The sequence below is a fragment of the Thunnus thynnus genome, chromosome 14 (genome assembly GCF_963924715.1).
Source record: "Thunnus thynnus chromosome 14, fThuThy2.1, whole genome shotgun sequence".
NCBI lineage: Eukaryota > Metazoa > Chordata > Actinopteri > Scombriformes > Scombridae > Thunnus > Thunnus thynnus.
The window spans coordinates 9,492,380-9,507,151 of NC_089530.1; the positions used below are offsets into that span (position 1 = coordinate 9,492,380).

Consider the following 14,772-nt stretch of genomic DNA (forward strand, 5'->3'; position numbering starts at 1 on the left):
TATGGGTTGGAGTAGTGTCAGTAGAGCATAAATAGGTTTCAACATATAAATAAGCTAAATCAGAGTTGAGAACATAAACAACAAACTGGGATAGGCGCGGGCTGGATATCAGCAGTAGAGATGTTTTTCAAGAAACCCTGAACATGCTATGAATAGCCTTTTCCTTTCAAATGAATAATGTGTTGCAGAGAGAGAACTAAATCATTGTAATGAGTATATCTATGAATATGACTCCAAGAAGAATTATATAATGCACAGGAAAGTAATTATCCCTAGGGCAGTAGGTTATCTAATACCAAGAATCTGTGCTAGAGTGATTTTCCAAATTGAGCAGTGAGCCCCCAAAGTGTGCACAAAATACATGAGAATAGTAATAATTTCTGATAAGATTATTTATCTGCATTCACAGCATGCTGTTTTGCAGCTGTTCCTCAATGATTTCTACTTAAAACAAATACAGAACATTGCATGCCTGTGTCTCCCATTACAGTATTATTTTTCCCTGTAAGGGGTGGTAAGATCTTCAAAATTACATTTATGTATCAATGAAAGTCCATTAAAATTAATGCAAATGAAATGTTTACAAGTATGGAAGCAGTCGCTTATGTTTGCACGGCCCACTCTCCCATCTCCAAGAGAACCACTGGTGCTCAGAGTCGGAAGAAATCCTCCTCAAACATCCCTCTCCATGCACAATAGATTCCATTTAAATGATTTATGTGCAGCACACAGTAGCATGTTTAATAAAGTTATGTTGTAATCTTAAAGCTACAACATGTCACCTGGGTTTTAGAAAGATGAAATGATTCATGTTCATTTTCTACTTTGTGTAGAAGGTTTTTATCGCTTCATTATTAATTCACAACATGGACAGAGGCAAAAAAAGCAACAAAACTGACTTTATGTGATAAGCATGAGAAGGTCCACCTCAGCGATGCTGTTTGTAGTCTTATCAGTGTTTTAGTGTTTCAATTTACTTCTAAGGACACGTTATAAACTGTTTACTCTGCTTACTATATTATTCTGTTTAATGTGGTTTTAGTGGGAAATGAAACTGCCTGGTGTTCTATTTTTCATGAAGACATGTCAAGCACTAAAATGTACACTGGGTTATTCAAAATTATACTAGGAAGAGGTAAAATAGATTTATACTCTCTAACTATATTGTTGTATTGCAACTTTTTCTTAAAGTCTCCCTCCACTCAAAAATGTGTTTTGCTCATTGTTACATCACTTTGACACTAGAAGTTCACACGTTCAGCTACTGAAAGTGGAAGGTTTCTCTGTGCTAATTGAAAATCTGAGTTTAAGGCGTGTTCCCTTCCAGCAGGATTTGTGATATCACAACTAGTTTGGAGCCAATCCTGGTCCAATATTCAATTTACAAAAGTGTAATGTGAAAACTTGAAGCCTCATTTACTGAGAATGGACTTTTCAGTAAAGTAGGAACATCTTATGTCCAGCACTTAAACTTTTGAAATGGAAAATATTTGTAGATTCTTATGTTCTGGATTTTTAATAATGTAGGAGTATAGGCCATTTTAAGAATTTCTAACTAAATAATTGAGTTTTTCAAAGGAAAAAACACATTAGACACAAATTATTATATTTTTTATTTATTGATTTTATTAATAGTAGTATTTTTATATGTTCTGCAAATTGCCTGGAGGGGATATTTAAAGTGTTATTTTAATACCAATAGTTCTATAATAATAATAATAATAATAATAATAATAATAATAATAATAATAATAATAATAATAATAATAATGTGGCTTAAATGTGTTTTTTCCAATATTTTTACGTACTTATATTTTGTATACCCACCATATGCCAATACAATCACTCCTATTTTCAGGGTTATACTGTATGTGATTGGCTATAGCGTGTTGAACTCCATGTCCCAGAGTGCACCGCGGGAGGGCTTCTCGTCTCCCATTGGTGCAGCTCTCCAAGCAGCGGAGGCAGACATGAGGCAGTGGTGAGAGCCCGGCGGAGAGCTGCGGAGCTGAAATGAAGCGCACACACAGAGCGGCTCACACCGTGCAGTGCCGTGCGGCTCAGGAAGAGGCTCCGCGCCGCTAAAGCTGAAGGCTGCTCCGGCTGAATGAAGGGCTCCGTCCATGCGGAGGCTAGCGCTCATTCTGCTGCCCTGTGCTGTCGCCGTCCTGGTGCACTTGTGGTTGGCACAACGACCCTCCTCCACCCCGCTGGACAACAACACGCACTCCGGTACTTTCTTTTTTTTATTTTTAGCCTAAACCTCCTCAAGCCTCGCAACTTTTTTTTTTACATCCGCTCCGCCCCGGCGTGTTTGTTGTGGTTGATAGTTTGTGTCTTGAACAGGTAGTCGAAGCTTACTGGTTTGAATGTGTGCTCGCGCAAGATAGTGTTTGTTCACGTGTGTGTGTGTTTGAGTGTGAAATAATGTAACAGTTCAGTAGTGTTGGGCGTTGCTGGGATAGTCTAACGTTGCCTTGTTATAGTGCAACTACTGTCCTCTGTGCTGGTTTCACATGGATTATCACTTATGACCAGAGGTATACTGGAGGATAACCCCGTCTAATCTAGTCTGTTCACCTTTTTTTAATCAGAGAAATATCGTTTAACCAGCTTTGATGCATGAAGACATACATTTTCATGAGGTGCATTATAGGATGCATCCCAGTAAGTCAGTGCAAACTAAATATCAGAGGAAACAGCTGTCAGGATCAGGAATGGGAAGAATAAATCATGCTCACCTCAAACTGTGATTTTTATTTTTATTTTATCTCTGGTTCGTTGCCTTATCATTGTCACCAGCTGTAGGTCATATTTTACCCCATCCTTACATTTAATACCTCATCACAGGGCTGTTTATTTGTGGAAATGATGAGGCTATGACAATGGTTTCTGTGTTCGATGTAGATGAAGCATTACCTTTCTATGAAGTTCTGGTGGGAGTGCTGTCAGCGAGACACCATTATGAGCTGCGACAAGCGATAAGGGAGACCTGGCTGGGCTACCTCCAAGATCACCCCCACTTTCAGCACAGGTCTGTAGGGTGGAGCGTGAACTTCACCACTTACTTTTCTGTCTTTTGTTTTATTTTTTTATTTTTTTCTCCCCTGGCCAGGTTCATATAGTGGTTAAAAAAAAAGCCTGCAGCTGGCAGCGAATAACCGACTGCCCCATCAACCCTTTTATCTTTACCTGACCAGCGGCCAATATTGTTCTCGCTTTCATTCTTCCTTTTTTGCCCATTTCCTTCTCATTCAGCGATCTGAGCACAGATACGGTGTGATGGCCTTTAAGCAACCCTCAGTAACCATGGTAACGGAAGGTGGATAGATGGACAAGCTTTAGGGAAAAAAAAAAACACATCTTGTAGCCTAATAGTGCACAAAAAAAAAGATGAATGCAATAGTGTTTGTGCTTGTTTTCAGAGTGGGGGTGAAGTTTATCGTGGGCAAACATGGGTGTCCCATTCCAGAGGAGGACAGAGAGGATCCTTACTCCTGCTCTCTCCTGAACGTCACTGAGCCAGGTAAAAAAAAAAGAGAAGAAATCAAACACACACACACACTAATGAGTGGACATCTGCAGCTTCAATACACAGAGATGCTCCGGGTACAATCTGTTGCTTGCACGTACAATTGTCAATAGTGGAGCCAAGGCAGAATAACAGGAGAGAAGTTGAAAGAATGAAAAGAATGAATGCTTAGAAAAGAAGTAAAACACCTTTTATTCGTGTTCATCCACTCCTCAAGGACACAGTTCTTTTCCATACCCAAGGCCAAAGCAGAAATCTCTCACAGTCAATGCAGCTGCTGCATCCGTAAGTAGAGATGCGTACTAACGTTTGAAAAGTAAAGCTATATGAAGCACTGACACACTGTATGTGAAATAATTGAACAGGCTCACTGTCAGCTTGAAAGTGTTCAGTAATTGTTATTTCTCTCACCTTCACTGAGCCAGTCCAATTCAACTACTTTTCCCGCTCGGTTCAGTGTTTGTTGCCTTCATGAAAACATAATTACCGCTCATCAGAATAGGCCTTTTCAGACGGTGACCTTTAGGGTCATGGCAATGTTTTATTTTTCCTGCCCATTCTCTGCACTCCAGCGTGTTAATGGTTGTAAGTGTTGACGTGATTCGCTTCAGAATGGGAGGCAGGCGGCAGCTCTGGTGCGAGATGCTCAGTGTGATTTGAAGAGAAGGAGACAATGGCTGCTTTTAAACACAGTTGGGTACCTGACTCAGGATTCAGGTCGCTAAGCGGACAATTAATTGTTGTTGAAATATGTTTGTCCGTGCCGCATTCATCACAGGGATTTTTGGTCAGGACCACAATAAGGTGAATACTAAATAGCATCTCAGACTTTGTTTTAGTCATTCTGTTCCCAACAGAATGTACGTGAGCTTTCTGTCGGTGAGAAAGTCAAAACTTCAAAGACATTCAAAGAGTTTTAGACTCAGTGGGGGGAAATAAAGACTTTATGTGTTTACAGTGTTTGATTGGTTTGTCGACATGTTGTGATTGGTCTATTGACAGAAAATTACTCTGCAACAGTTTTGACAAGGGAGTCATCTTTATAAGAAAAAAAGTGCCAAAAATTCTCTGATCCCAGCCCCTGAAATATGAATACCTGCTGTTAAAGGTATTCTGTTGTAGTAAATTGAATATCTTTGGGCTTCCTACTGTTGGTCAGACAAAACAAGACATTTCTTCTTCAAGTCTTCTTAGGCTCTACAAAAATGTGAATGACATTTTTCTCTCTGACATTTTATTGACCAAACAATTCATCAATTAACTGAAAAAATAATAGGCAGAGTAACAAATAATGGAAATAACTGTTAGATGTAGCACTAGTTGTAATTCAATGTGTACAGTGCATCATTTACTGTTGAAATGTAAATATTGAATATTATAGAACATTAGTTGTTGCTTTATATTAAAACAAATAAGAGTCTACACTAATACTAGCAGCCCTGTGAGGTTGTACTTAAGCTAAATACTAATATCAGCATACTAACATGCTCACAATATTCTAGCATGTTGTTGTTTAGCAGGTATAATATTTACCATGCTCACAATGTTGGTTTAGCGTGTTAGCACACAACCATTTAGCAGCATCTAATTAGCACTAAACACAAAGTACAGCTGAATCTGATGGGAGTGTCATGAGTTTGCAGACATTGAGTCATAAACTAAAATATTTGGCATAAAAAAAATTGACTTGATGATGGCACCACATGAAAAGTCAGGATAACAATTTACAGTACATCCTCTGGAGACTATGAATGCGTGGATCAAATTTCAGTAGTTGTGATATTTCAATAAAGAACTAAAAAGGCAACCTCATGACAGTGCTAGAGGAAAAGTCTAGATAGATAGATAGATAGATAGATAGATAGATAGATAGATAGATAGATAGATAGATAGCATGCACACGGTTAAAAACAAAATTACTTAAAAGCAAAGAGTCATATAAATTAATTAATTAATTAATTAATTAATAAAAGGTACCAATAAAAAGTACCACATAGTCCTTGAAAGATTATTGTATAGGGAGGTAGGGAGAGAGAGAGAGAGAGAGAGAGAACGAGAGAGAGAGATGAATTGAAGCAAAGCCAGATTGTATAATGATGCCTCTCCCACATTTAATTTCACTTCATATCACACGTTAATTATAGATCCACTTTATCATAAACATTACAATCAGCAGTGTTATTTGTGCCTGTGCCAGTGAGCCATAACTATTCCATAAGCACCTTTCAATTTGAAAAGATATAATCCAACTCAAATCTCAAATCAAAGTCCGCTCATTATTTCATCAGCACTGTGTCAGCCGGAGCGCAGAGGAGAGGGTCAATTGTGGAGCAGCACAGCTGCTGCTGAAATGAATGATGTCAGGTTGTGACAGGTGGCAGGATTCAGGAAAGTCTGGTCGCCGTTCCCCGATATGAAGCATAAATATACTGATTCCTTTTCACCTCAACTACGCTAACTAGCCGATGAACTTATCATCATCGGTTGTAGAAATCCAAGATGACATCAAATAACTTTAAAGGATTACAGAACAGAGCACTAATTGATTTTTAATGATATCTTAAAATGCTGTTCATATATCATCAAGTATGATTTTAATTAGTTTTTCATGTCATTTTTGTTTGTAAAATCGCTGCAATGAACACGACTGTGCTGTCAAGCGCACTGGAGACACCGCAGTGGCTGCCACACACACTCTGCCTTCTCCAGTCACCTCACCAGCACTCATACATAGACTGTGTAAAATAGAGAAACATTTGTATGCTGGATTTTGGAGTAAATATAAATGAATAAAGTATTTGTTGTATATTAGATATTGAGTGTGTGGTGTAAAAACTACTTAAACTGGTTAACTAGGAACTGGCCCACTGCAGCGTGTCTGGTTAGAACTTAACCAGAGATGTCTGACTTTATGCTCCACAGGAATGTTTATCGAAGGTGTATATGGTTGTTTTGGGTTACACACATAACTTCAAGAAGTCCAAAAACGGGGAGATAAAACAGTAAAAGTCTGTTCACGGCTGTTGCGGTCCCTCCTCTGCAGCTGCCTAAGTGCAAGTGACAAACGAGAGGTGACACTACACTCGACATTGATTGGTCAGGCGTCTTGAGAGAGAGACTGATTGGTCTGGCGAAAGGAACACATGTACATCAATATTCATGAAGGCTTTTGCATCGAACATTTATGGTTGCTTGCATTTGTACGTATGCATGGTTTTATAAATCTGATCTTTCTTTTCTTTTGGTGCATGTCATTTTCAGCTTTTGTGCGCACGTACGCTTTTAGTATGGATCCTACGCACTGTTTTATAAATGAGACCCCAGGTCATGAGACCCTGCCATTGGCTGAGGTTTAGTAAAGCCTGATGGATGTGGGGACAAAGGATCTCCTGAACTGTTCAATCCTGCAGTGCAACGAGATGAGCTGTCTGCTGCAGCTGCTTCTCTGCCCTGCCAAGGTGTTGTGGAGGGGATGACTGACATTGTCCAGGATGGCCTGCACCTTACTCTGTGTGCATCTTTCCACCACAGTCCCCAGTGAGGCCAACCTCCTGCCAAGCGCTGAGCCAGCCTTTTTATCCAGCTTGTCCAGCCACCTAGTGTCCTTGTCTGTCATGCTGCCTCCCCAGCGGACCGCAGCGTTAAAGAGGACACTTGCCGACTAATAAAACGTGCAGCATTTTACTGCAGATGTCAAAGGACCTAAGCCTCCTTATGAAAAGAGCCGACTTTGTCCCTTTCGGAAGAGGGCATCTGTGTTCAAGGATCAGTCCATCTTGTTGTCCAGATGCACCTAAGATACCTAAGTATTCGTATATCTGCACCACCTCAATGTCCTGGATGAAGAGGGGGCTTAGACCTGCGAAAAATCCACCACCATCTCCTTGGAATTGGAGGTGCTTAGTAGGAGGCGGTTCTTATTCGTCAGACCCCTGTATTCCTGTACTTCCTCATACACGCCACAGTAGTACTATCATCAGAGTATTTCTGGATATGGCAGCACTTAAAGTCCGCTGTGTACAATGTAAACAGGAAAGGAGCTAAAATAGTCCCCTGTGGAGCCCCAGTGCTGCTCATCGCAGTTCCAGAGACACAATCCCAGCTCGAAAAATCAAAGAACATAATCCTAACATAACCACCTAGCTCATCCAAGAGAAGAATAGGCCTGGTGGAGCATGTAGAGGACAGCATCGTCCACTCCAATGTGTTCCTGGTACGCAAACTGCAGGGGATCTCATGCAAGTTTGACATAGGGTCTCAGTAGATGGAGAAGCAGCCGCTCCAGGGTCTTCAGGATGTGTGGGGCCACCGGTCTGTAATTGTTTAGCTCATTCTGGTGCCCTACTTTGGGTACCAGTACAAGACATGATGTTTTCTACAGAACCAGGACCTGCCCTTTTTTTTTTTTTTTTTTTTTTTGATCCTCTGGAGAGGCTCACCCAGTTGGGCTGCACAGCTCTTAAGCAGTCTTGGACACACACCATCTGGTTCTTCATTTCAAAGTCATGAGAATATGTTGAGCGTTGTGTGTGTTGTGCTAATCCATCAAGATGTACTGTAAGTAAAAAGTTTGACCTGCCGGTGGCGCTGGAGGAAAAGTCAGAGGATCACCAAAGTTATTAAAATGTATCCTCTAAGGAAGTTGAATTTCTGTTGTAAATTTGATGGCAATGAATCCAGTTATAAATATAAAATATTTCACTCTGAACCTCAAATGTGAACCTCATGGTGAGTGGAAAAGTCAGAGGATCACCAAAGTCAGTAGGCTTTATCCTCTGGGGACCATGAATGCTTGTACTAAATTTCATTGCAATCCATCCAATAGTTTTGAGATATTTCAGTCTGGACCAATGACTGTATATAAAGATGGACGTAGCAAGGTGTGACATCAGCTGTTGGTTTGCATTGGAGCTGGTTTGAAGCCCAGAGTTACCGCTTACAGTCGGCTCCATCTTTTCTGTTTGGAGCCTGGACCTTCCGAATAAGGAGTGCGGGGTGTTGCCTTTCATGCTGTCATGAAAACACACCTTACATGGAAACACGCCCTGCTACCTTGGACCCAAGCTAACGCTAGCTCACTGGGAACACCAAGCGGTGCAGACTTGGGCTAACATCAGCTAACAACACAGCAGGTATCATTATCAAGTTATATTAAACTTACTGAAATATTGCGTCCCAGAGCCAGGGAAGACAGCAGGTGAGCCAACTGTCAATCACAGCTGTCAACCAACGGCCACACGGCAGACATTAGCTATTATTTGTCTTTATATCTTATTAATGGAGCTATAATTTCCAAGATGACCACCAGCACTCTTATTAGAGAGCCTGAATTTAGCACTTGAGACCATAATGACTTGTTGAAAAAATGTATTGTCTCAGTATTTCATGAGAAGTTGATGCTTTTTGAACGGGAGTCTATTGGAGCCAGGGACTTCTTGGAGCCAGCACCTAGCGGCCGTCAATGGTATTGCACTTTAAGGGACTTGTGCATTGGCTTCAATGGTGTGGTTGTTAAATAACATTAAACTGTTAATTATTTATGATTCACGCCAAGTTTTATTAATTTTTCCCTTGAATAAATTGGTAATCCCACACTGGCCAGTGCCAAGAGAATCAGTGCTGTTATTTGTTTTGACAAATGTGCACAAACTAAGCATTTATATTTAGTCAGTGCAGGGTTATTAAATATCCTACACACCAAGAAAATCCTGCAGCTCAATTCCACTCAATGTGAGAAACATTTGGTTTGATAAACTGCTTCTTTCTTGTTGTCTTTGATTCGTCACCTCTAATTGCCTTTATTTTGGAGCGAGCAGCAGTAGAACGCATATAAACTAAAAAGCCTGCTTCCCTTTAACAGCCTTGATCTTTTCATTGATCTCCTGGGTAATAAACTTCTCTTTTGTAATTAAGAAACCACACTCACGAGCAGAAGCTCTAGAAGGACCAGCTCCTCAAAGTGCTGATGGTGTAGCTTTACCAGAGTCTTCCTTCTTCTGTGTGCGCTCTCCCTCCCTCCAAAATCACCCTGTCTTCATCACTGAAAAGAGACATCGTCAGCATGTTGGGATCATAATAAATTTCACCTGTGCTTGTTCAGTAACTCCCTGCCCTCCCTCTGTCCCAGTGGCAGGGCAGGATGCAGAGATGGAAATTGTGACCGTGTCTGACCCCTCGGTACTCGTCCCCTCCGACGTGTCAGCTATCGCCTTGGATTTCAAGGTCCTCCATCCGGTGGTGATCACCAGGTTAGGGGTGTTTCCCAGCGGGAGCCGGCCTGAGCTTCAGAGCAACGTGACTGTGAAGCTTCTTCAGCTGGATCAGGAGGTAATGAAGCCTTGACCTATGAGTACAATGTATCCCATATACTGCTTCTCTGTGGAGCCTGGAGGCAGCTGGAGGACTGCAACTGTTTACCACCTCAGTTAAAGATATACACTGAAACTCGTTTTTTGGATTACTTGTGTAAAGATAACAAGCTGTCATGTAGCATTCAGTGCAGCTGAAGGTAAATTAGTTCAGAGGTAAAGGAAAAAAACATGAATATTTTATGGGTAAACATTTTTTGTTTTTTGCAGGAGGCAGTGGTTACTGCTCGCTTCAGTGCCATCAGCACAGGGACCCTCGTGAAGGGGATGTGGTACAAACCGGTGGAGCAGTTCATCTTGCCTAAGGTCAGTTTTTCACATAAACTCAGAGCCGTAGTCATGAGTCACAGTCCACCAACCCTCCAAAGATATTAAAGTCTCTAAAATTTAAAATGATTTGGATTTTTCATAGTCAGCTGTTTACTTATATTTTGTGCAAGTTTCATTTCAGTGGAGCCATTCCATCAAAGACAGTTCCTCTGAAAATCATTATAAACTCAACACAACTGTCATTATCGGTGCATAATTATTTCCTGGAAGGACACAGCTACAATAAAGTGTTACTGTTTTATTTACCAACAGTAAATTAAATTCGAAATGCTGTTTCAAAGACACTAAAACCCAGAAATTCCTAGAAATAATACAGACAACATGATGCCAGTCTTCTCAATGGAAGGTACGGTCCTGCATATACTGTTCATCAAGAACAACACCATGCTACACATGCAGAGGATTACAATGATTGTCTCTTTTATTCAGGGTTTTGAGGGGACGCTGGTTTGGGAGAGTTTGGACTCTGCTGGACTGACCACAGTCAACTCCTCCTCTGTCCAGCTTAATGATGGAGGAGGCGTCCTCAAGATCTCCTCTGTACGTCTTCACATGTGGTGTCAAAAATATGAAGAATATTCTTATATCAAGTTTTAGAGTGTAGTACAAGTTTTAAAAAGTCAAAAAATGTTTCTCTTTTTTTTTTTGGTATTACAGATAGCAGAGGGCATATTGCCTCATAGAAGTGCTCTTGGATTTCCTGGTTTGGCTGGAGGGTTCACATTTACTATTTACGGTTGGTCCAGCAACAGAATTAATTCTGAGCTTTTTATGAAAACAGTTCGATCACAATCGGCCCATGAGCCAACTGTCTGAAAAGGAGTCCCTATGTAAAAATTTAAAAAACATTGTTCACTCTGGCAGGTTATGAGATTAGCTCCTTTTTTCGCCTCAGGGCTCTTGCATACGTGCCAAATGGGAAATAATATTTTTTTCCCCTTTCTACCCTGATGTGTTACATTATTGATTTTACCTCCTGCATGTGTTTGCATTTGAGTTTATCTGAAAATGGATCAAAATAGCCATTTTGAGGAAAACAAAATTAAATTCACCATTCAGTATATCTGAACACAGAGCTAACGATCCACTCTGTGACAATTTTATCATCTATTGTTTGCCAGCCAGACATTTACTTATTATCCAAAAATTGCAGTTAATAGAATATTTTTGACAGGTATTATTCCATTTTGGATTGAAATTCATTTACCATTTGTCCCATTTTTCTGTTTTTTTTTCCTCATTACTCCCGTCATGCAACTCCCTGCGCCCACCTGTGTGTCAGATGGAGACGGTCTGTCTAGGTTCCTGCGGGGCCGCCCAGCCAGGATGGAGCACCATGCCTCCGGGCTGAGGCAGGAGGATGCCGCCTTGCAGCGGGAGAGCCTCAGGCATGGCGACATGGTGTTCGTAGATGTGGTAGACACCTACAGGAACGTGCCTTCCAAACTGCTTCAGTTCTATAAATGGTATGCCAAGTGCTAATGACTCGATTCTCTGTCTCCAAATTGCCTGGGCCCTCTGAGGAAATCAGTAACCTGAAATGAAAGTATGCCGTCGTCTCAAAATGTCTCGCTGTTAGAATCACGATTGCAATCACTCAGTCAGGGAAAAAGTACAGTTGTGAGTCATCAGGCTGCAAAATACACAGAGTGGTCTGAAGTTTTGACTTGGCAAGTGTGTTATTTCTTTGCAAGACCTCTTGCCCTTCACTCCCAGTGGTATTTTAAAGTAAATCCGCTCTGGGATATTGCAAAAAATCAGAAGGTGGGCTTTAATTAAGGTTGCAAATTCCCTCCCTGGCAGGTCTGTTGGAAACGCTGACTTTAATCTGCTCCTGAAGACGGATGATGATTGTTACATCGACGTGGACTCAGTATTAATGAAGATTGACCACAAGGGTCTCAGGCGCAGCAATTTCTGGTGGGGAAAGTAAGTACAATTTAGTGTCAGCTCCTGTTGACAGTGTATTACGCACTCCTGTTTGCACTTCTGAGCTCAGCTGAACTTTAGATGAAAGAATCATGAATGCTTTGTGTACTCAAAATCATGAAGGGTCATGCGAAAGGGAGATGTGATGATAATATGTCTGCTGTGCTAACACAGACCATCCTGACCTAGTTTCAGGCAGAGCTGGGCAGTGGATCGCATTGGGAAGTGGCAGGAGCTGGAGTACGCTAGTCCAGCCTACCCGGCGTTTGCCTGCGGCTCAGGCTATGTGGTCTCACGTGACCTGGTCCAGTGGCTCGCCAGTAATGCAGAGAAACTAAAGGCCTACCAGGTGGAGTATTGAGCACCAAGCAACTGTGGGCAAATATTGACGGATAATCACGCATGTAAAGTGAGGAATTGAATGTGTTGTTACAGGGAGAAGATGTGAGCATGGGGATATGGATGGCAGCTGTTGGACCACAGAAATATCAGGTGAAGAAAAAAAAATGCTTGAAAGACATTCAGATCTGTCAACTCCAGCACCATGATGGTGGTGGTTTGGTTTTATTGAGAACATTCTAATACATTTACACAATATAACATAACTAACTTTGTCAGACTTTGATAGAACCATAAGTCCCATCGCTGTCCCTGGTGTTTTTATAGTCCACTAACCATTAATCAAGATGGAGACAGGCAGTCAATGTTGGATATTAAGACAAAAATTAAAATAGGAACTAAAAACTTGAAAATGTAATCATATGAACAATCAGTTCTTTCCAGGAAGCAGACAAAAACTATCAGACACAAAAGATTTTAAAAAATCACATCATAAGAGACAACGGTTGGACATAGTTGAAGATACTAAAATCATTTAATTAAAAAGTAAAACACGAGAAACATTAAGGTATTACATTATTAAGAATTATAATATGCTAAGAATTTTTACTTTAAGAAATTTTACTCTTTAATTAATTATTTAGGGTGTCTGACTCAGTATGCTGTGACTTTATTTGTGTAGAACCTTTTTATATACTGTAGGTAAGGGCAATTCAAGGTGCTTTACAGGTTTGTTTGCTTATTATTTGCTTTTTTTACATACTTATTTGCTTATGGAGTGAATATGCATCTGGAAACACCATCAGGAATGTTGTGTTAACTGGTTTAATCTTGGCAACTCGGAGGCCCAGTTACAACCTATCAAAGGTGCAGATTAACAGTTTAACCCAAGTAAGAACTTAACCAGGATTAGTTAATTGCTAAATCACTGTGTGCATAATAACACATCCACTGTCCTGCCCTTTCCCCGTTGCCAGGACCCCGGCTGGCTCTGCGAGAAGGAGTGCTACCTTGACATGCTGTCGTCTCCCCAACACACAGCTGAGGAGCTGCACGTCCTCTGGGACAGGAAGAGGGCCTGTGGAGACCCCTGTGGATGTCCCTGGGGCCACTAAATCTGTTCACACCACACTCACCACGTGGCTCCGTGGGTAAAATGCACTCAACACTGGTTGTCAATTCAGTTTCTGTGGTCTCCTTAAAATCCCAAACTGAGATGTTTGAGAGTTTTATCAGTTGTTATTATATGATATAAACACAGATTTTTGAAATGTGGGACTTTCTGTTGGAAAAACTTTGAGATTCCGTCGCAGGTATAATATAATAATATTTACAAAATATCAACAGAAATCATTTAAAGCTTCAGAATTTGTTTAAAAAACTCACATGTAGCTGTAGCATAATGTTAGTCTTTGTATCATGAGCTCAGTGATTCAATTTTAAAGTAAAAATATCATAAGTAAAACAGATACGCATAAGATTTGTTGACATGAGTGGAAAACGACTCCAGATCAAAGTTGAGATGTTATGTGATAACTGACAGTGATGAGAGTAAGAAAAACATGCAATACCAGCATGTGATGGTCATCATGTACAGAAACACTGAGTACTTTTAATTATTGGTGCTCTGATACTTGACAGACTTAAACCTTCTGGTTTAAAAAGGGAAATTTGATGCTGTTTTGAAGATGTTTGCTTTACATTGCTATTTTTTGTAAATTATAATCTTAAGCTTTTCATCCTCCTCACTATTTGTAGATTTATGACGAGCTTTCTCACAAACACACAGTTTGTACTGTAACTGTCATTGTGCGAATAGTGTTGTGGCCTTACCGTATCTGTTAGGCGTCATATGTATGTTAACACTTGTGATAAAAAAAAAACACAGATTTTAATTGGACAAATCCATGTATTTGCAACACTAATTTTTGGAACCTGAATAAGCAGTCAGAGTGACTGTGAAATAGACTCATTAGTTTAACACTGGTTTTATGAAACCCTCCTCACAGGTAATAAAGAACACTAAAGAGCGATTAATGGTTTCCTTGTTTATTTTGGGGATGATGCACACAGGTGCTGCTGATTCTCTGTTGGATCCTTGTCAAGTCTTCAAGCAGTTAGTGCTGCACTGTCGGCACCGCGCTACCAGAGAAACACAGTCAGCAAACAGACATTGCTCATGCTGTTACAGAAGTCCGCTTTTTCCATACTTAAAAGGAATATGAAATCACTTTGATCTCTATTGGTGATTGCTTTCCTGAGACAGTGAGATGG

At 40.5% G+C, this 14,772-nt stretch overlaps 1 protein-coding gene across 1 annotated transcript; it reads left to right on the forward strand.

Moving 5' to 3' along the window:
* The first annotated feature begins 1,949 nt into the window (after positions 1-1,949).
* Positions 1,950-14,531, forward strand: b3galnt2 (beta-1,3-N-acetylgalactosaminyltransferase 2). The gene is made up of 12 exons (XM_067609694.1): positions 1,950-2,232; positions 2,908-3,034; positions 3,426-3,526; positions 9,660-9,859; positions 10,111-10,206; positions 10,660-10,770; positions 10,888-10,966; positions 11,513-11,696; positions 12,034-12,159; positions 12,349-12,508; positions 12,595-12,651; positions 13,476-14,531. The coding sequence occupies exons 1-12, from the start codon at positions 2,124-2,126 to the stop codon at positions 13,611-13,613; spliced, it is 1,488 nt and encodes a 495-aa protein (XP_067465795.1). The 5' UTR covers positions 1,950-2,123; the 3' UTR covers positions 13,614-14,531.
* Positions 14,532-14,772: the final 241 nt, after the last annotated feature.